Source organism: Pongo pygmaeus, chromosome 20 (assembly GCF_028885625.2).
Source record: "Pongo pygmaeus isolate AG05252 chromosome 20, NHGRI_mPonPyg2-v2.0_pri, whole genome shotgun sequence".
Classification (NCBI taxonomy): domain Eukaryota; kingdom Metazoa; phylum Chordata; class Mammalia; order Primates; family Hominidae; genus Pongo; species Pongo pygmaeus.
This window is the reverse complement of record NC_072393.2, coordinates 55,003,070-55,023,618: the sequence shown is the minus strand read 5'-3', so window position 1 is coordinate 55,023,618 and position 20,549 is coordinate 55,003,070. Positions and strand designations below refer to the sequence as shown.

Genomic DNA, 20,549 nt, shown 5'->3' with positions numbered 1-20,549 from the left:
CTTGGGGGTTCACTCCTGTAATCCCAGCACTTTGGGAGGCTGAGGCGGGCAGATCACCTGAGGTCAAGGGTTTGAGACCAGCCTGGCCAACATGAAGAAACCTCGTCTCCACTAAAAACACAAATTAGCCAGGCGTAGTTGCGCATGCCTGTAATCCCAGCTACTCAGTAGGCTGAGGCAGGGCAATCTCTTGAACCCGGGAGGCGGAGGTTGCAATGAGCCAAGATCGCGCCACTGCATTCCAACCTGGGCGACAGAGTGAGACTCCGTCTCAAAAAAAAAAAAAAAAAGGTCTCTGTCTTGCTGGTCTGGATCTGGATCTCCTGGACTCAAGCAATCTTCCCTCCCCATCTCCGCCTCCCAAAGTGCTGGGATTACAGGCGTGAGCCACTGCGCCCCGCCTCTTTTAAGTTTCTTGTAAGCGAGATGTGTACAGTGAGGCCGCGAGGTCTCTGGTCTCTCTCTGTCTCTTTTTTTTTTTTTTTTTTGAGACGGAGTTTCGCTCTGTCACCCAGGCTGGAGTGCAGTGGCGCGATCTTAGCTCGCTGAAAGCTCCGCCTCCCAGGTTCACGCCATTCTTCTGCCTCAGCCTCCCGAGTAGCTGGGACTACAGGCGCCCGCCCGCCACCACGCCCGGCTAATTTTTTTTGTTTGTTTGTTTGTTTTGTTTTTTTTAGTAGAGACGGGGTTTCACCACGTTAGCAGGGATGGTCTAGATCTCCTGACCGCGTGATCCGCCCGCCTCGGCCTCCTAAAGTGCTGGGATTACAGGCGTGAGCCACCGCACCCGGCCGGTCTCTGGTCTCTTTAAGGAACATCCACACGTCATTCGTGTTCAGAACCCCCGGAGCAGGGTTGCTTGGCTGCATCAGTGACCGAGCTCGTTACTTTGTTGGAAGTGGAGAGTGGAGGGTCAGAAGGGAGTGGACTGGGTCAGATCCCAGGGGGAATCCTCCCTCCCTCTGAGCCCTCTTTCTTCTCCTCCCTATTTCGCAGATATCCCGAAATTAGGTCCCCAGCTTCCAAAGAGAGGATCAGGTATGTTTAGAGATTGGCCAGAGAGGCAAGGTACCGAGGCATCAATGTGAGCAGCCTCTCCAGGCACCTGGTGAGGAGAACAAGTCTCCCGATCCCAGGCAGGTGGGCGGTGGAGTTCTAGGCCGCTGGGGGCTGGGTGTTTGAAGTACACAGTCCTGAGTTCTGATGCCTGGGTGCTGGAGAATTAGATATTTGGGGGAGAGAGAAGCGGACTTGCCGACCCGCGTGGGAAGCTGGAAACAGGCTACTGGATCCCGACAGGAGTGGGTGCTGGGATTCGGGCTGCCTGGGCCCGGGAGCAAATTTAAAGGTAAGGATCAGGCTGCGCACTGTGGCTCATGCCTGTAATCCTAGCACTTTAGAAGGCCAAGGCGGGCGGATCACCTGAGGTCAGGAGTCGGACACCAGCCTGGCCAACATAGTGAAAACCGGTATCTACTAAAATACAAAAAAATTAGGCATAATAGCGGACACCTATAGTCCCAGCTACTCGGGAGGCTGAGGCAGGAGAATCGCTTGAACCCAGGAGGTGGAGGTTGCAGTGGCCGAGATGGTGCCACTGCACTGCAGCCTGGGCAACAGAGCGAGGCTAGGCTGTCTCTAAATAAATAAATAAATAAATAAATAAATAAATAAAGCAATAAAGCAATAAATAAAGGATTAGGTGCTGGTGGGCAGGATCCATTGGGATGTTGGTTCTGATCCTGACTCCTCATTCTTGCTTCTGCAGAATGTCTCGGGATAATGACACATTGATGAGAGAGTGAGTAGGGAAACAGATGAGTAGGGGTGGAGGTGGAAAGGGCTGGGGACCCCGTGCACTCAGCTCTGGCCTCATAACCATGTTTGCAAGTTCAGCACCATCGGCCTTGCAGGAAGGGGCTGGGGACCTGGACTCCTGTGTCCTAAAGGGACGGGTCTAGGGTGCAGACTTCTGGGTCTGAAAGAGAACGGGTTGGGGGCCCCAGACTCCTGAATCCTGAGACAGGAGGGACCTGGGATCTCTGGGTCCCGGCTTCTGTGGGCAAGTGCCAGAAGAAAGGGCCCTATAACTGGTGGAGCAGGCTCAGGTTCTGCACCTTCTGTGACCTCACAGGTGCCCAGAACCCAAGCTGAGATAAGGGCAGGATGGGGGAGGGAGGGGCTCTCTTGGGCAACCGAGGTTCCCTGTGCACTGTCACCATGGGCCTGCGTCTTTCTCAGCATCCTGGCGCATGAGCTCGCTGCTATGAGGCTGCAGAAGCTGGAACAGCAGGTATTGTGCCCAGGAATCTCACCACTCCAACTCTTCCACCTTCTGTGCCTCCCCAGGGGCCTCTCCAACAGGTCTTGCTCTAGGACTCCTGGCCCGTGTTGGCTGTCTCTCATCCTTGAGTTTTCCCACTGAGAAATGAGAAAATAGGAATTTGGGGCCGGGCGGGGCAGCTCACGGCTGTAATCACAGCACTTTGGGATGCTAAGGTGGGCAGATCACTTGAGGTCAGGAGTTCAAGACAAGCCTGGCCAACATGGCGAAACCCCGTCTCTACTAATACACAAAAAAATTAGCCGGGTGTGGTGGCAGGTGCCTGTAATCCCAGCTACTCGGGAGGCTGAGGCAGGAGAATCGTTTGAATCCGGGAGGCAGAGGCTGCAGTGAGTGCAGATCGTGGTACTGCACTCCAGCCTGGGCGATAGAGCCAGACTCTGTCTCAAAAAGAAAAAAAAAAAGAAAGGAAAAAGAAAAGAAAACAGGAATTGGGGGTCCTAAAGAAGCAAACAAACCCTTGTGATGAATTTCTAAGGAACAAGGCTTCTAGAAGGCAGGACTCCTGGGTCCTGGGGGATGAGAGGACAGGGTGTCAGGACTCTTGGATCTGAGTCCAAGGGTGGAATGAGGGAAGAGCAACTGAAGAACTGAGGGCCTGGACATCTGGGCCCCAGTGGAGGAAGGGATTCACGAACTCTCGCGCCGATGCGAGCCCTTGCCCCAGGCCCCATCTCACTTCTGTCTTCCCATCTGGTTCCTGCCCCGACACCCACCTCTCCCATTTCCCCAGCGGCGGCTGTTTGAAAAGAAGCAGCGACAGAAGCGCCAGGAGCTCCTCATGGTTCAGGCCAATCCCGACGCTTCCCTGTGGCTTTGGCGCTCTTGTCTGCGGGAGGAGCGCCTTTTAGGTGACAGAGGTGACCAAAGGCCCCTGGGGGCGTTCGCCTGGAGGGGAGGGGCCTGTGGGAGTCTGTGGGCGGGGCCTAGTGGATGAAGGGGTGGAGCCTTAGGGTGGGGACTTGGTAGTGGATGGGGGCGGGCCTTGGCCCAGGAGAGCTTTAGAACTGGGCCTGTGGGCGCCCAGGGGAGAGGCTTGTGGGGGCCCCCGCGGCAGGACCTGTGAGGGAGGGGTTCGGGGCGGGGCTACAGAGCGCAGGGGCGGGGATGGTACAACTAGCAGGGGAAACGGGCAAGAGAATGTGATGATTGGGCTTGGCAGAGCTCGGTGGTGGGGCCTGGGAAAGCCGGGACCCCCACCCCAACCCCAGGATTGCGGAAACGGGGTCTAGGGGTCCGGGGGGGGACGTGGTCTCGTTACGAGAGCCTGGCGCTAGATTGTTTACTTGCGGAGCCCGCAACAATCCAGCGGCAGGGCTGTGCTTGTCTGAGCCTTAGGATGCAGTTTGAGACCTGGGTCTCAAGGTTTGGGTGGTCCGCGAAACGGGTGATGTTTTTTTTCTTTTTTGAGACGGAGTTTAGCTCTTGTTGCCAAAGCTGGAGTACAATGGCGGGATCTCGGCTCACCGCAACCTCCGTCTCCCGGGTTCAAGCGATTCTCCTGCCTCAGCCTCCCGAGTAGCTGGGATTACAGGCATGCGCCACCATGCCCCGCTAATTTTGTGTTTTTAGTAGAGACGGTGTTTCTCCATGTTGGTCAGGCTGGTCTCGAACTCCCGACCTCAGGTGATCCGCCTGCCTCGGCCTCCCAAAGTGCTGGGATTACAGGCGTGAGCCACGGCGCCCGGCGGGAGTGATATCTGGAAGCCCAGTGACAGGGTGGATTTTGATTGAGGACCGGAATTTGTAGATCTTTTTCATGGGCTCGCTGCACCTTCTCCCAGGCCTTGGGAACCCTTTCCTCCGGAAGAAAGTGTCAGAGGCACATCTGCCCTCTGGTATCCACAGTGCCCTGGGCACCGTGAGCAGTGGTGGAGACAGCAGGGGCGAGCACGGCCTCCCGACACCGCGGACAGAAGCAGGTATTTGCGAGTCCTTCGACCTCCTAGACCCCAGAACTCCGTCCCCATTAAAACCCAGGAGTCTGGGGCCTCAATCCATCTGTCCAAAATACTCAGGAGCTCAGGACACCCACTCCTTCCTCACACCAAGGAGTTCAGGCCCTGAGCCGCCTCCTCCTGCAGCATCCAGAAATCCAACTCTCCCCTCCTTCCTTACTCAGTGTTCAGGAATCTCCGTCTCCGGTCCCCTTTCTTAACCTGACTCCCAGACAATTCCGATGCAGAATTGAAGGAAGTCTCCGTGGAGAATGGTTCCGTCTCTCCCCCACCTTTTAAACAGTCTCCGAGAATCCGACGCAAGGGTTGGCAAGCCTGCCAACGACCTGGTAATTTAGGGGACATTGGGGTGAAACCTGGGATCTCCTGGTTCACGCAGCAAATCTTCCCCTTTCTTACGTAGCAGCTTCACTGAAGTATAATTCACATACCATACAAGTCACCCATTTAAAGTTTACAGTTCCGTGGTTTCCAGTACGAACACGGTCGCCCCTCGGTATCTGCAGGTGACGTGTCCCAGGAACCCCACAGATACCAAGATCCGCAGACGCCAAAGTCCCTTATATAAAATGGTGTAAAATTTGCATATAAACTATGAACATCCCCCCATATACTGTAAGTCATCTCTAGATAACTTATAATACCTAATACAGTATAAATGCAATGTAAATATTTGTTGCTGTTGTTGTTGGGAGGGAGTCTCACTCTGTCGCCTAGGCTGGAGTGCAGTGGCCTGATCTTGGCTCACTGCAACCTCTGCCTCCCAGGTTCAAGCTATTCTCCTGCCTCAGCCTCCCAAGTAGCTGGGACTACAGGTGCACACCACCACGTCCAGCTAATTTTTGTATTTTTAGTAAAGACGGGGTTTCACCATGCTGGCCGGACTGGTCTTAAACTCCTGACCTCGTGATCCACCCACCTCAGCCTCCCAAAGTGCTGGGAATACAGGCATAAACCATCACGCCTGGCCCGTAAATAGCTGTTATACTTTATTTTTAAAAATTTTTTAAAATAAATTTTTAAAATTTTAAAAATAAAGTGCCTGTAATTCCAGCACTTTGGGAGGCTGAGGCTGGTTGGTCACTTGAGTCCAGGAATTTGAGACCAGCCTGGCCAACATGACGAAACCATGTCTGTACTAAAAATACAAAAATTAGCCAGGCAAGGGGGTGCAGGCTTGTAATCCCAGATACTCTGGAGGCCAAGGCAAGAGAGTCGCTTGAACCCAGGAGGCCAAGGTTGCACTGAGCTGAGATCATGCCACTGTACTCCAGCCTGGGTGACAGAGCAATACTCTGTCTCAAAGAAAAAAAATTGGTTCTGTTATTTATTGTCGTCTTGTTGTTTTTCAGTTTTTTTCCTGAATATTTTGGGTCAGCAGTGGGGAATGTGGGATACGGGAGCCTGTAGGATATGGGAAGCTAACTATATTTACATAATTCTGCAACTGTCACCACACTCAATTTTAGAACATTGTATCACCCCAGATAGAGATCCTGCATCATGGCTGGGCGCAGTGGCTCACGCCTGTAATCCCAGCACTTTGGGAGGCCAAGGTGGGTGGATCACCTGAGGTCAGGAGTTCAAGACCAGTCTGGTCAACATGGTGAAAGACAGTCTCTACTAAAAATACAAAAATTAGCTGGGCGTGGTGGCAGGCACCTGTAATCCTAGCTGCTGGGGAGGCTGATGTGGAAGAATTGCTTGAACCCAGGAGACGGAGGTTGCAGTAAACTGAGATCAGGCCACTGCATTCAAGCCAGGGTGAAAGAGCGAGACTTTGTCTCAAGAAAAAAAAGAAAGAAAGAAAGAAAGAAATAGTGCATCAATTAGCAGTCACCTCTTTTCCATTTACCCCAGCCCTTGGCAACCACCAATCTCCATTGTCTTCTTAGATTTGGCTATTCTGTACATTTCACACAAATGGAATCATATACTTATGTGGTCTTTTGTATGTGGCTTCTTTCTTCAATTCCTTTTTTTTTTTTCTTGAGACAGAGTTTTGCTCTGTCTCCCAGGCTGGAATGCAATGGTGCTATCTCGGCTCGCTGCAACCTCTGCCTCCTGGGTTCAAGCGATTCTCCTGCCTCAGCCTCCCGAGTAGCTGGGGTTACAGGCACGTGCCACCACGCCCGGCTAATTTTTTGTGTTTTTTAGTAGAGACGGGGTTTCACCATGTTGGCACAGCTGGTCTCAAATTCCTGAACTTGTGATCTGCCTGCCTCAGCCTCCCAAAATGCTGGGATTACAGGCGTGAACTACTGCACCTGGCCTCTTTTTCTTTGAGATGGTGTGTCACTATGTTGCCTAGGCTGGTCTTGAACTCCTGGGCTCAAGTGATCCTCTCACCTTGGCTTCCCAAAGTGCTGGGATTACGGGTGCAAGCCACCATGTGTCTTCATTCACCTCATTCACCTAACAATTTTTTTTTTTTTTTTTGAGACGGAGTCTCACTCTGTCACCTAGGCTGTGTGGGGAAAAGAAAGAGAGATCAGATCGTTACTTTGTCTATGTAGAAAGAGGAAGACATAAGAAACTCCATTTTGATCTGTACTAAGAAAAACTGTTCTGCTGGCCGGGCGCGGTGGCTCACACCTGTAATCCCAGCACTTTGGTAGGCTGAGGCGGGCGGATCACGAGGTCAGGAGATCGAGACCACAGTGAAACCCCGTCTCCACTGAAAATACAAAAAATTAGCCGGTCACGGTGGTGGGCGCCTGTAGTCCCAGCTATTCGGGAGGCTGAGGCAGGAAAACGGAGTGAACCCGGGAGGCGGAGCTTGCAGTGAGCTGAGATCGCGCCACTGCACTCCAGCCTGGGCGACAGAGCAAGACTCCGTCCCCCCCAAAAAAAAGAAAAAAGGAAAAACTGTTCTGCTTTGAGATGCTGTTAATCTGTAACTCTTGTCCCAACCCTGTGCTCACAGAAACATGTGTTGTATTGACTCAAGGTTTAAGGGATTTAGGGCTGTGTGGGATGTGCTTTGGTAAAAATGGTTTTGCAGGCAGTATGCTTTGTGAAAGTCATTGCCATTCTCCATTCTCTGTTAACCAGAGACATAATACACTGTGGAAGGCTGCAGGGACCCCTGCGCAAGAAAGCCTGGGTATTGTCCAGGATTCCCTCCACTGAGCCTGAGATATGGCCTCGTGGGAAGGGAAAGACCTGACCATCCCCCAGCCCGACACCCGTAAAGGGTCTGTGCTGAGGAGGATTAGTGAAAGAGAAAGGCCTCTATGCGGTTAAGATAAGGAGGCATCTGTCTCCTGCACATCTCTGGAAATGGAATGACTCAGTGTAAAACCGACCATACATTCTATTCTGAGATAGGAGAAAACCACCTTATGGCTGGAGGCAAGACATCATGGCGGCAATACTGCTCTTTACTGCACTGGGATGTTTATGTAAAGTTAAACATAAATCCAGCCTATATGCACATCCAGGCAAAGCACCTTTCCTTAAACTTATTTATGACACAGAGTCTTTTGTTCAGATGTTTTCCTGCTGACCCCCTCCCCACCATCACCCTATAGTCACACCGCATTCCCCTCACCCAGATAGTAAAGATAGTGATCAATAAATACTGAGGGAACTCAGAGACCAGCGCTGGTGCACCTTGCTGAGCACCGGTCCCCTGGGCCCACTTTTCTTCCTCTATACTTTGTCTCTGTGTCTTCTTTCTTCTCTCAGCCCCTCGTCTCCACCTTGCGAGAAATACCCACGGGTGTGAAGGGGCAGGCCCCCTTCAGGCTGGAGTGCAGTGGCACGATCTCGGCTCACTGCAACCTCTGCCTGCTGGGTTTAAGCGATTCTCCTGCCTCAGCCTCCCGAGTAGCTGGAACTGCAGGTGCGCGCTGCCATGCCCTGCTAATTTTGTATTTTTAGTAGAGACCGGTTTCACTATGTTGGCCAGGCTGATTTTGAACTACTGACCTTGTGATCCGCCCACCTCCGCCTCCCAAAGTGCTGGGATTACAGGCATGAGCCACCGCCCCTGGCCCACCTAACAAATTTTTGTTTGTTTGTTTGTTTGAGACGGAGTCTCGCCCTGTTGCCCAGGCTGGAGTGCAGTGGCGCGATCTCGGCTCACTGCAAGCTCCGTCTCCCGGGTTCACACCATCTCCTGCCTCAGCCTCCCAGGTAGCTGGGACTACAGGCGCCCGCCACCACGCCCGGTTAATTTTTTTTTTTTTTTTTTGTATTTTTAGTAGAGACGGGGTTTCACCGTGTTTGCCAGGATGGTCTCGATCTCCTGACCTCGTGATCTGCCCACCTCGGCCGCCCAAGTTGCTGGGATTACAGGCGTGAGCCACCGCGCCTGGCCATAAAATTTTAAGGTTTATCCGTGTGGTAGTATTATCAGTACTTCATTCCTTTTTATTCCCTTATAATATTCCATTGTGGTGACATTTCCTTTTATTTTCATGAGATGGCCAATGATTTCAATGACAGAATTATTATCACCCCAAACTCCATCCCCCCATCTTCAGTCTCTGTGATGCTTTGTCTGAGATAAGGAAAAGGAAAGACCCTAACCCCTCCCTGTCCTTAGATCCAGGGTAATCAGAAACTCTGGCCCTTGTAGACTTCCGTGCACCTGGAGGAGGAGGAGGATGTTGCAAGTGAGGGCGCTGAGTAATGAGTAGGGACTGAGAACCCAGGAGTTCTGGCCTTCTCTGGCTAGCACTGATGATGGTGTCCCACACTCCTGGGATCCAGCTGTCCTGAGCTTAGTCCAGGCTTCTTTCATCCTTTAGGGACCCGTGCAGAGGGTGAGAGTGACTCCCAGGATGTCGGAGATGCACACAAGTCACCCAATATGGGACCAAACCCTGGAATGGATGGTGACTGGGTATATGAGAACTTGGCCTTCCAAAAGGTAGGAAAATGCTGGGGGGAGGGGGGAGGGATAGCATTAAGAGATATACCTAATGCTAAATGACGAGTTAATGGGTGTAGCACACCAGCATGGCACATGTATACATATGTAACCAACCTGCACATTGTGCACATGTACCCTAAAACTTAAAGCATAATAATAATTAAAAAAAAAAAAAGGGATCGAAGCTGGACTGTACTGCCATGATCTCGGCTCGCTGCAACCTCCCTGCCTCAGGCTCCTGTGACTCTCCTGCCTCGGCCTGCCGAGTGCCTGGGATTGCAGCCGCGCGCCGCCACGCCTGAATGGTTTTTGTATTTTTGGTGGAGACGGGGTTTCGCCGTGTTGACCGGGCTGGTCTCCAGCTCCTGGCCTCGAGTGATCTGCTTGCCTCGGCCTCCCGAGGTGCTGGGATTGCAGACGGAGTCTCGCTAACTCAATGCTCAATGGTGCTCAGGCTGGAGTGCAGTGGTGTGATCTCGGCTCGCTGCAACCTCCACCTACCAGCCTCCTGCCTTGGCCTCTTAAAGTGCTAAGATTACAGCCTCTGCCCCGCCGCCACCCCGTCTAGGAAGTGAGGAGCATCTCTGCCTGGCCGCCCATCGTCTGGGATGTGAGGAGCCCCTCTGCCAGGCCGCCCTATCTGGGAAGTAAGGAGCGCCTCTGCCCGGCCGCCCATCGTCTGGGATGTGAGGAGCGCCTCTGCCCGGCTGCCACCCCGTCTGGGAGGTGAGGAGCGCCTCTGCCCGGCTGCCACCCCGTCTGGGAGGAAGTGAGGAGCGCCTCTGCCCGGCTGCCCCGTCTGGGAGATGAGGAGCACCTCTGCCCGGCCGCCCCGTCTGGGAGGTGAGGAGCGCCTCTGCCTGGCCGCCACCCTGTCTGGGAGGAAGTGAGGAGCGCCTCTGCCCGGTTGCCCCATCTGGGAAGTGAGGAGCGCCTCTGCCTGGCCGCCACCCCGTCTGGGAAGTGAGGAGCGCCTCTGCCCGGCTGCCACCCCATATGGGAAGTGAGGAGCGCCTCTGCCCAGCCGCCCCGTCTGGGAGGTGAGGAGCGCCTCTGCCTGGCCGCCACCCCGTCTGGGAGGAAGTGAGGAGCGCCTCTGCCCAGCTGCCCCATCTGGGAAGTGAGGAGCGCCTCTGCCCGGCTGCCACCCCCTATGGGAAGTGAGGAGCGCCTCTGCCCGGCCGCCCACTCTGGGAAGTGAGGAGCGCCTCTGCCCGGCCGCCCCGTCTGGGAGGTGAGGAGCGCCTCTGCCCGGCCGCCCCGTCTGGGAGGTGAGGAGCGCCTCTGCCTGGCCGCCACCCCGTCTGGGAGGAAGTGAGGAGCACCTCTGCCCAGCTGCCCCATCTGGGAAGTGAGGAGCGCCTCTGCCCGGCTGCCACCCCATATGGGAAGTGAGGAGCGCCTCTGCCCAGCCGCCCCGTCTGGGAGATGAGGAGTGCCTCTGCCCAGCCGCCCCGTCTGGGAGATGAGGAGTGCCTCTGCCCAGTCGCCCCGTCTGGGAGGTGAGGAGCGCCTCTGCCTGGCCGCCACCCCGTCTGGGAGGAAGTGAGGAGCGCCTCTGCCCAGCTGCCCCATCTGGGAAGTGAGGAGCGCCTCTGCCCGGCTGCCACCCCCTATGGGAAGTGAGGAGCGCCTCTGCCCGGCCGCCCACTCTGGGAAGTGAGGAGCGCCTCTGCCCGGCCGCCCACTCTGGGAAGTGAGGAGCGCCTCTGCCCGGCCGCCCCGTCTGGGAGGTGAGGAGTGCCTCTGCCCGGCCGCCCCGTCTGGGAGGTGAGGAGTGCCTCTGCCCGGCCGCCCCGTCTGGGAGGTGAGGAGCGCCTCTGCCCGGCCGCCCCGTCTGGGAGGTGAGGAGCGCCTCTGCCTGGCCGCCACCCCGTCTGGGAGGAAGTGAGGAGCACCTCTGCCCAGCTGCCCCATCTGGGAAGTGAGGAGCGCCTCTGCCCGGCTGCCACCCCCTATGGGGAGTGAGGAGCGCCTCTGCCCGGCCGCCCACTCTGGGAAGTGAGGAGCGCCTCTACCCGGCCGCCCACTCTGGGAGGTGAGGAGTGCCTCTGCCTGGCCACTCCGTCTGGGAAGGGAGGAGCGCCTCTACCCGGCTGCCCCATCTGGGAAGTGAGGAGCGCCTCTGCCTGGCCGCCACCCCGTCTGGGAGGAAGTGAGGAGCGCCTCTGCCCGGCTGCCCCATCTGGGAAGTGAGGAGTGCCTCTGCCCGGCTGCCACCCCGTATGGGAAGTGAGGAGCCCCTCTGCCCGGCCGCCCCGTCTGGGAGGTGAGGAGTGCCTCTGCCTGGCCACCCCGTCTGGGAAGTGAGGAGCACCTCTGTCTGGCCGCCACCCCGTCTGGGAGGAAGTGAGGAGCGCCTCTGCCCGGCCGCCACCCCGTATGGGAAGTGAGGAGCGCCTCTGCCCAGCCGCCCCGTCTGGGAGGTGAGGAGTGCCTCTGCCCGGCTGCCACCCCGTCTGGGAGGAAGTGAGGAGCACCTATGCCCGGCTGCCCCGTCTGGGAGATGAGGAGCACCTCTGCCCGGCCGCCCCGTCTGGGAGATGGTGTCCAACATGGAGAAGACCCGTCTCTACTAAAAATTCAAAATTAGCCAGGTGTGGTGGCACATGCCTGTAATCCCAGCTACTCTGGAGGCTGAGGCAGGAGAATCGCTTGAACCTGGGAGGCAGAATTTGCAGTGAGCCGAAATCGCACCACTGTACTCCAGCCTGGGCAACAAGAGTGAAACTCTGTCTCAAAAAAAGAAAACGAAATCAGAATATTGTTTCCAGCTATTAATAATTCATGGTGCTGCAGACCTCTTTAATCATCATTAAAAGTCAGAAATCTAAAAAAAAAAAAAAAAAAAAAAAAAAAAAAAAAAAAAAAAGGTACGAAAATGCACAATCACTCAGGATATTGGAAGAAGAGGGCTAGCCTCGGACCTCTGGTGAGGGTGGGGCTAAAATTCTGCCGCCCAATCAGAAGCTCTTTTTCCTGGTGGTGATTAAGCTAGCAGAGACTCGTGTGTGTGCGTGCGTGTGCGTGTGTGTGTGTGTGTGTGTGTGTACCATTCATCAAATCAGAGGATTTGACTTGACATGGACATGGCCATTAAAATACAGCTTATGGCGCGGTGGCTCACGCCTGTAATCCCAGCGCTTTGGGAGGCTGAGGTGGGCAGATCACTTGAGGTCAGGAGTTCGGGACCAGCCTGGCCAACGTGGTGAAACCCTGTCTCTAGTAAAATACAAAAATTAGCCAGGTGTGGTGGCGCACGCCAGTAATCCCAACTACTCAGGAGGCTGAGGCAGGAGAATCACTTGAACCTGGGAGACGGAGGGTGCAGTGAGCTGAGATTGCACTCCAGCCCGGGAGACAGAGTGAGACTGTCCAGAAAAAAAAAAAAAAAAAAAAAAAAAAAGTGCAGCCATGGAAAGACAGCGAGCTTCAGAAACGGCAGAACACTGATCGAAAAGGGCCAATTGCAGGCCAGGAACGGTGACTCACGCCTGTAATCCCAGCACTTTGGAAGGCCGAGGCAGGCAGATCACCTGAGGTCAGGAGTTCCAGACCAGCTTGGCCAACTTGGTGAAGCCCCGTCTCTACTAAAAGTACAAAAATTAGCCGGGCATGGTGGCGCAAGCCTGTAATCCTAGCTACTTGGGAGGCTGAGGCAGGAGAATTGCTTGAACCTGGGAGGCGGAGGTTGCAGTGAACCGAGATCGAGCCACTGCACTCCAGCCTGGGCGACAGAGCGAAACTCCGTCTCAAAAAATAAAAGAAAAGGGCCAATTGGCACTCACTTTGGTGTTGGTGAAAGCGCAGTAGATGATTTCTCTTGAGGGTAGGTCTGGGCTGTATTATGTTATCTAGATCAAACTAACAGCCATTTTAACGGAATGGGCCTTGCTTTCAAAAAGGAATTTTCCAATCAGCAGGTGGAACGCGTGTGGCTGCCGAGGAAAGCGAATAGACTGGCCAGTCAACAGAGGAGGGCGTGACTGGGTGGACTGAATGAGATTTTTGACCAATAAGCAGAAAATGTGGATAGGCAAGGGCGGGACCCTAGGGCTGGGATGGCCAATCAGTAGTGAGCAAGGCTGGGGGGCGGGGGGCGGTTGTCCCTCGACTTTAAATGTGGTGCCTGGGCTAGGAAGAAGACTTGGAAAAGAAGAGAGAGGCCTCGGAGTCTACAGGGACGAACTCCTCAGCAGCAACCAACGAAGAGTTGTCCAAGGCCCTGAAAGGCGAGGGTGGCACGGACAGCGACCATATGAGGCACGAAGCCTCCTTGGCAATCCGCTCCCCCTGCCCTGGGCTGGAGGAGGACATGGAAGCCTACGTGCTGCGGCCAGTGCTCCCGGGCACCATGATGCAGTGCTACCTCACCCGTGACAAGCGCGGCGTGGACAAGGGCTTGTTTCCCCTCTACTACCTCTACCTGGAGACCTCTGACAGCCTGAAGGTGCAGTCAGCCGGCCCAACAGCCTTGAGAGTAAGCCCCCACCTCCCAGGCAAAATCCCACTCCTTTCTGAGCTAGGTCAAGACCAGCCTGGGGCTGGGCGCAGTGGCTCACGCCTGTAATCCCAGCACTTTGGGAGGCTGAAGCAGGTGGATCACCTGAAGTCCGGAGTTCAAGACCAGCCTGACCAATATGGTGAAACCCCGTCTCCACTAAAAATACAAAAATTAGCCGGGCGTGGTGGCGGGCGCCTGTAGTCCCAGCTACTCAGGAGGCTGAAACAGGAGAATCGCTTGAACCTGGGAGGTGGAGGTTGCAGTGAGCCGAGATCGCATCACTGCACTCCAGCCTAGGCGACAGAGCAAGACTCCATTTCAAAAAGCAAAACCAACCAACAAACACAAAAAAGACCAGCCTGGACAACATGGCAAAACCCCGTCTCTACAAAAAATACAAAATTGGTCGGGTGTGGTGGTATGTGCCTGTAGTCCAAGCTACTCGGGAGGCTGAGGTGAGAGGATTGCTTGAGCCTGGGAGTTCAAGGCTGCAGTGAGACGTGATCACGCTACTGCACTCCAGCCTGGGCGACAGAGTTAGACTCTGCGAAAAAAAAAAAAAGGGCTGGGCGCGGTGGCTCACACTTGTAATCCTAGCACTTTGGGAGGCCGAGGCGCGCAGATCACAAGGTCAGGAGTTCGATGCCAGCCTGGCCAACAAGGCGAAACCTCGTCTTTACTAAAAAATACAAAAATTAGCCAGGCGTGGTGGTGGGCGCCTGTAATCCCAGCTACTCAGGAGGCTGAGGCAGGAGAACGCTTGAAACTTGAAGGCAGAGGTTGCAATGAGCTGAGATCTCACACCACTGCAATCCAGCCTGGGCGAAAGAGCGAAACTCCATCTCAAAAAAAAAAAAAAAAAAGGCCAGGCACGGTGGTTCATGCTTGTGATCTCAGCATTTTGGAGGCCAAGGCAGGTGGATCGTTTGAGCTGACAAGCTCCAGATCAGCTTGGGCAGCATGGTGGAACCCTGTTTCTACAAGAAAAAAAAAAATTAGGCAGGCCTGGTGGTGCCCACCTGTAGTCTCAGCTACTTGGGAGGCTGAGGCAGGAAATGGCTTGAGTCCAGGAGGTGGAGATCTCGTGTCAAAAAAAAAAAAAAAAAGTCTGGACCCTCCCTCACTGAGCCTTCCTTGCTATAAGCTATCAGGCCACACCCAATCCTGAGATAAATCCTGCCCCCAGCAACCAGGACCCTCCCCTCACAAATTTGTCTTTCCAGATCCAAGCCCCACTTCTCTCAATCTAGTCTTTCTGGCCTTTATCCTGCAAGTATGGTCTCCTCTCCTCAGGGTATCCTCTCTCCACCTAGAAAGAGGTTTTTTGCCCTACTCAGAGCCAAACCCATTTTTCTCGGTGAAACGCCTACCAAAGTCCTGCTGCAATATTGCAAGAGAGGGTGCTTCCCATTCTCCAAAGCCAGACCCTTTCTGGGCTAAGCTTCAACTCTGGACCCATAGGCAGAAGGAATAAGGAGGAGATATTAAGACAGGAAGATTCCATTCAGGACCCAGCTGATGGCTTCCCTCAGTGAGAACCCCATTTCCCAGTAAGTCTTTTTTTTTTTTTTTTTTTTTTTTGAGACGGAGTCTTGCTCTGTTGCGCAGTGCAGTGGCACGATCTTGGCTCACTGCAAGCTCCACCTCCCGGGTTCACGCTATTCTCCTGCCTCAGCCTCTGAGTAGCTGGGACTATAGGCGCCCACCACCACGCCTGGCTAATTTTTTGTATTTTTAGTAGAGATGGGGTTTCACCATGTTAGCCAGGATGGTCTTGATCTCCTGACCTCGTGATCCACCCGCCTTGGCCTCCCAAAGTGCTGGGATTACAGGCGTGAGCCACCGCGCCTGGCCTCCCAGTAAGTCTTGAGAAGCTTGTTGTGCCATGACTGGCTCCTCTATCATGGGACATGACGTTTCCTTGTCTTTAGACCCCTGGCTCTAACCAGCTACCAGAAGTCCATTCTTTTTTTTTTTTTTTTTTTTTTTGTTTTGAGATGGAGTCTCGCTCCATTGCCCAGGCTGGAGTGCAGTGGTGCGATCTCAGCTCACTGCAACCTCTGCCCCCTGGGTTCAAGCAATTCTCCTGCCTTAGCCTCCCTACTAGCTGGGATTACAGGCACGCACTACCACGCCTGGCTAACTTTTTTTATTTTTAGTAGAGACAGGGTTTCACCATGTTGGCCAGGCTGGTCTCGAACTCCTGACCTCAAGTGATCTGCCTGCCTCAGCCTCCCAAAGTGCAGGGATTACAGGCATGAGCCACCACACCCAGCATCCAGAAGTCCATTCTAATGGACTGTTCCTCTCATCCATAGCACTTCCTCCTGGCTGGGCGAAAGAGAAGAAGGAGCAAAACTTCTAATTACCTCATCTCCCTGGATCCTTCACACCTATCTCGGGATGGGGACAATTTCGTGGGCAAAGTCAGGTGGGCAGAGCTCTGACATGTGGTGAGGAGCAGGTAGCAGGGAGCTTGGGGACCAGGGGATTCCATTTCCCAGCAGGCCACAGAGCACCTTCCACCTGCTCAGGGACCAGAAGAACTGAAGGGTTTGGAACATAGGCTGGCATTTAAGGCATTTGACTCCTTGAGAGGCAAGGGACTGGGACTCCTAACTTTCTGTGAGAAAAGAGGCCTGGAATGTGTGAATTATTGCATCCAAAAAGGAAGAGGGAGTGGCGCGGTGGCTCATGCCTATAATCCCAGCACTTTGGGAGGCAGAGGCGGGAGGATCACTTGTGGTCAGGAGCTTGAGACCAGCCTGGCCAACATGGTGAAACCCCGTCTCTACCAAAAATACAAAAATTAGCCAGGCATAGTGGCGTGCACCTGTAATCCCAGCTACTTGGGAGGCTGATGCAGGAGAATCACTTGAACCCAGGAGGCAGAGGTTTTGGTAAGCTGAGATTGAGCCACTGCACTCCAGCTTGGGCAACAGAAAACAAAAAACAAAAAACAAAAAACAGGGTTCCTAAAGGGCCCTTTAAATAAAATAGGGAGGCTGCATAAAGTACATGGCTCACCCAAGAAATGAGGGGGCCTGGGACCATGGATGCTGGAAACATGGTTGTTTCGTTTATTTAATTATTATTATTATTATTGAGACAGAGTTTCACTTTTGTTGCCCAGGCTGGAGTGCGATGGCGTAATCTCGGCTCACTACAATTTCCGCCTCCCGGGTTCAAGCAATTCTCCTGCCTCAGCCTCCTGAGTAGCTGGGATTACAGGCGCCCACCACCATGCCTGGCTAATTTTGTATTTTTAGTAGAGACAGGGTTTCTCCATGTCTGTCAGGCTGGTCTTGAACTCCCAACCACAGATGATCCACCCACCTTGGCCTCCCAAAGTGCTGGGATTACAGGTGTGAGCCACCGTACCCGGCCTCATTTATTTAATTATTTATTTTTATTTATTTATGTATTTATTTAGAGACAGGGTTTCATTCTGTCACCCAGGCTGGAGTGCAGTGGCAAGATCACAGCTCATTGCAGCCTTGACCTCTGCGGCTCAGGTGATCCTCCCACCTCAGCCTCTTGAGAGCTGGGACCACAGACACAAACTGCCACGCTCGACTAATTTTTCTATTTTTTGTAGAGAAGGAGTTTTGCCATTTTGCCCAGGCTCAAGCTATCCTCCTGCCTCTGCCTCCTGGAGTGCTGGGATTACAGGTGTGAGCCCCTGTGCCCAGCCAGGAACGTGATTCTTAGACATTCGGACATAGTCTTAGACATAGGGGATTGATGGGAAGAGTCAATGCGATGAGTGACACTTACTCAAAGAATAACACTTAGTATTTTTATTCTATCCATTCCCTTCCTGGAGCAGATCCAATGTCTTCAGCACCAAGTTCACCATCTTTGACAATGGGGTGAATCCTGACCGGGAGCATTTAATCAGGAATACTGCCCGGATCAGACGGGAGCTGGGGGCTGTGTGTTACGTGAGTGTCCTGGGAATGAGAGAATGGGGTAGGATGGTCGGAAGAAGGAACCAGGCCAACTGGAATATAATACCCCCAGGAACCCAACGTCTTAGGATACCTGGGGCCTCGGAAAATGACGGTGATTCTCCCAGGAACCAACAGCCAGAACCAGAGAATCAATGTCCAGCCACTAAATGTGAGTCTCTGACGTCAGGAATCTCTGGGTCAATGGAGAAGGGGCTGGGGCCGGTCCTCCTAGATCCCAGAGGAGGAAGAAGAAGAGGAGGAAGAGGAGGCCAGTGGGTTGCAGGTGTCACATGAAGCTTGAAGGACTTTGTCAGACTTCCATGTCTCAGGGAGTAAAAGACTAGAGACTCAAAACATTTGCATCCGGAGAAAAAAGGGTTGGTGGTAGGTTAACAAACTTACCAAAAAGGGGTCTGATCCAGACTCCAAGAGAGGGTTCTTGGATCTTAGGCAAGAAAGAATTTGGGGCCAGTCTGTAGAGTCAAGTGAAAGCAAGTTTATTAGAGAAGAAATAAAAGAATGGCTACTCCATAGGCAAAGCAGCCTTGAGGCCAGCTGGTTGGCTATTTTTATGGTTATTTCTTGATTATATGCTAAACGAGGTAGATTATTCATGAATTTTCCGGGAAAGGAGTGGGCAATTCTTGGAACTGAGGGTTCCTGCCTCTCTTAGACTCTCTGTTTCTTTCTTTTTTTTTTTTTTTTGAGATGGAGTCTCGCTCCGTTGCCCAGGCTGGAGTGCAGTGGTGCAATCTCGGCTCACTGCAAGCTCGGCCTCCCCGGTTCACGCCATTCTCCTGCCTCAGTCTCCTGAGTAGCTGGGACTACAGGCGCCCGCTACCATGCCCATCTAATTTTTTATATTTTTGGTAGAGACGGGGTTTCATTGTGTTAGTCAGGATGGTCTCGATCTCCTGACCTCGTGATTCACCCGCCTCGGCCTCCCAAAGTGCTGGGATTACAGGCGTGAACCACCGTGCTCGGCAGTAAGTTCTCTTACAAGAAAAATTTATTCAAAGACCTGTGCTAACATTCTTAAATATCTGCTAGCCGTAATAAAGAAATCAGTGTACTTTATGTTTTTAGCTCCCACAATTTACCCTAAACATTTGCCCTGTCAAGCATTAGGTCATTGCCTGTTCCTCTTCCTTATTTGAAGGTGTTTTTACCTTTCTCAGCATTCCACAAGTTACTTCCTCCTTACTTTGTATTACTCTGCTTTTTCCTCTTTTAAAAAGTTCTAAGTTGCTAGCCAATTGGGACAAATACAGAATGTGAGGTCCCGTTCCGGCCAATGGAAACCGACACAGCAGTAGGGTGGATGCGTCAGGTTATAAATGACCCTGTCTCCTTTGTTCGGTGTACTCTCATGGCAAAACTCCTGGTGAGTGTACCCTTTCTGCAGAAAGTAAAAAAATGGCCTTGCTGAGGAAATTAAATTTATGTTCAAGTGCTATTTCTTTATGGCACTGGGGAACAAGCATTTCTAATATTGTGATACCAGTCCTGTCAAACTCCTGTCTCATCCTGTGACTAAGAGTGCCTAACCTCCTGGGAATGCAGCCCAGCAGTTCTCATCCTCGTTTTACCCAGCCCCTGTTCAAGATGGAGTCGCCCCTGTTCAGGATGGAGTTTCGAAAGCCTCTGAGAAAACTACAGCCCCTTCTTTACCTTCTAGGAACAGGAGTCGCTACTGAGTCGTTACCAACGTGGGGACAAACAAGGGTTGCTTTTGTTGCACAACAAAACCCCGTCGTGGGACAAGGAGAACGGTGTCTACACGCTCAATTTCCATGGTCGAGTCACTCGGGCTTCGGTGAAGAACTTCCAAATCGTGGATCCCAAAAACGGTGAGCTCCTGGAAACCAGTTTAGCCGGGCCAGGTGGGGTGGGGGTTACAGTGTGAACGGAAGGGAACTACATCTGCCATCATCACTTGAGCGTTTTTCTAGGCAGGGCAGACGCCACCCTATTGCAAAGCCTATTGGGAATTGTAGTTTACACACCCTCAGGGTTTCTGGCTTAGTAAGGGCACCGCTCAGCCTCTTAAAAGTCTCCATTCTCGGCCTGGTGCGGTAGCTCACGCCTGTAATCCTAGCACTTTGGGAGACCGAGGCGGGTGGATCATCTGAGGTCAGGAGTTCAAGAATACCCTGGCCAACATGGTGAAACCCTGTCTCTACTAAAAATACAAAAATTAGGCCGGGCACTGTGGCTCACACCTGTAATCCCAGCACTTTGGAAGGCTGAGGCGGGCGGATACGAGGTCAGGAGATTGAGACCATCCTGACTAACACAGTGAAACCCCGTCTCTACTAAAAATACAAAAAAAATTAGCCGGGCGTAGTGGTGGTCACCTGTAGTCCCAGCTAATCAGGAGACTGAGGCAGGAGAATGGTGTGAACCCGGGAGGCGGAGCTTGCAGTGAGCCGAGATCGCGCCACTGCACTCCAGCCTGGGCAACAGAGCGAGACTCCATATCAAACAAAAACAAACAAACAAACAAAAATTAGCCGGACGAGTTGGCACATGCCTGTAATCCCAGCTACTTGGGAGGCTGAGGCAGAAGAACTGCTTGAACCTGGGAGGCGGAGGTTGCAGTGAGCCAAGATCAGGCCACTGCACTCCAGCCTGGGCGACAGAGCAAGACTCTGTCTCAAAAAAAAAATAAATAAATAAAAATAGTCTCAGTTCTCGAAGCTGGGAGATGAGAGAGTCAGGCTAAGGCTTTGTTCCTGATTCACTTCTCAGAAGAACATCTGGTGCTCCAGTTCGGCCGAGTGGGCCCAGACACATTCACCATGGACTTCTGCTTTCCATTTAGCCCGCTCCAGGCCTTCAGCGTCTGCTTGTCCCGTTTCAATTAGAAGCTGGCTGTTGAATAACTCAATAAAATACCATACCCTTG

The 20,549-nt window shown here is 53.2% G+C and overlaps 2 protein-coding genes across 11 annotated transcripts in view; one reads left to right on the top strand and one right to left on the bottom strand.

The window, feature by feature from the left end:
* The window catches only part of NUCB1 (nucleobindin 1), a 27,080-nt gene extending 23,439 nt beyond the window's left edge, over positions 1 to 3,641 (bottom strand). The window contains exons 1-2 of one of the 2 annotated variants that reach the window (XM_054466211.2): positions 3,061 to 3,641; positions 2,316 to 2,421 (exon numbers count right to left, since the gene is read on the bottom strand). The gene's annotated coding sequence lies outside the window, so the exon portion shown is untranslated. Of the gene's footprint in view, positions 1 to 694; positions 825 to 2,315; positions 2,422 to 3,060 lie in introns of those variants that run through there. The other variant, XM_054466214.2, reaches the window with a different exon arrangement.
* On the top strand, positions 600 to 20,549 carry TULP2 (TUB like protein 2). 9 transcript variants are annotated; one of them, XM_054466200.2, is made up of 13 exons: positions 600 to 1,038; positions 1,769 to 1,801; positions 2,242 to 2,293; positions 3,078 to 3,195; positions 4,129 to 4,266; positions 4,530 to 4,631; positions 9,060 to 9,181; positions 13,323 to 13,664; positions 16,007 to 16,119; positions 17,518 to 17,632; positions 17,712 to 17,810; positions 19,320 to 19,491; positions 20,393 to 20,549. In XM_054466200.2, the coding sequence occupies exons 2-13, from the start codon at positions 1,770 to 1,772 to the stop codon at positions 20,506 to 20,508; spliced, it is 1,521 nt and encodes a 506-aa protein (XP_054322175.1). In that variant the 5' UTR covers positions 600 to 1,038; position 1,769; the 3' UTR covers positions 20,509 to 20,549. The 9 variants fall into 9 exon arrangements, with proteins under 9 accessions (XP_054322175.1, XP_054322174.1, XP_054322179.1 ...); XM_054466199.2 differs by having other exon boundaries at positions 3,078 to 3,204; XM_054466204.2 differs by lacking the exon at positions 4,530 to 4,631.

What these genes read in the sequence shown, in the direction of transcription:
- TULP2 (XM_054466199.2), top strand. Translation starts at nt 1,770, where the DNA reads ATGTCTCGGGATAATGACACATTGATGAGAGA. An exon ending in GACACCGCGGACAGAAGCAG is followed by an intron (nt 4,267 to 4,529) that starts GTATTTGCGAGT and finishes ATTCCGATGCAG; the next exon opens with AATTGAAGGAAGTCTCCGTG. An exon ending in TCAATGTCCAGCCACTAAAT is followed by an intron (nt 17,811 to 19,319) that starts GTGAGTCTCTGA and finishes TTTACCTTCTAG; the next exon opens with GAACAGGAGTCGCTACTGAG.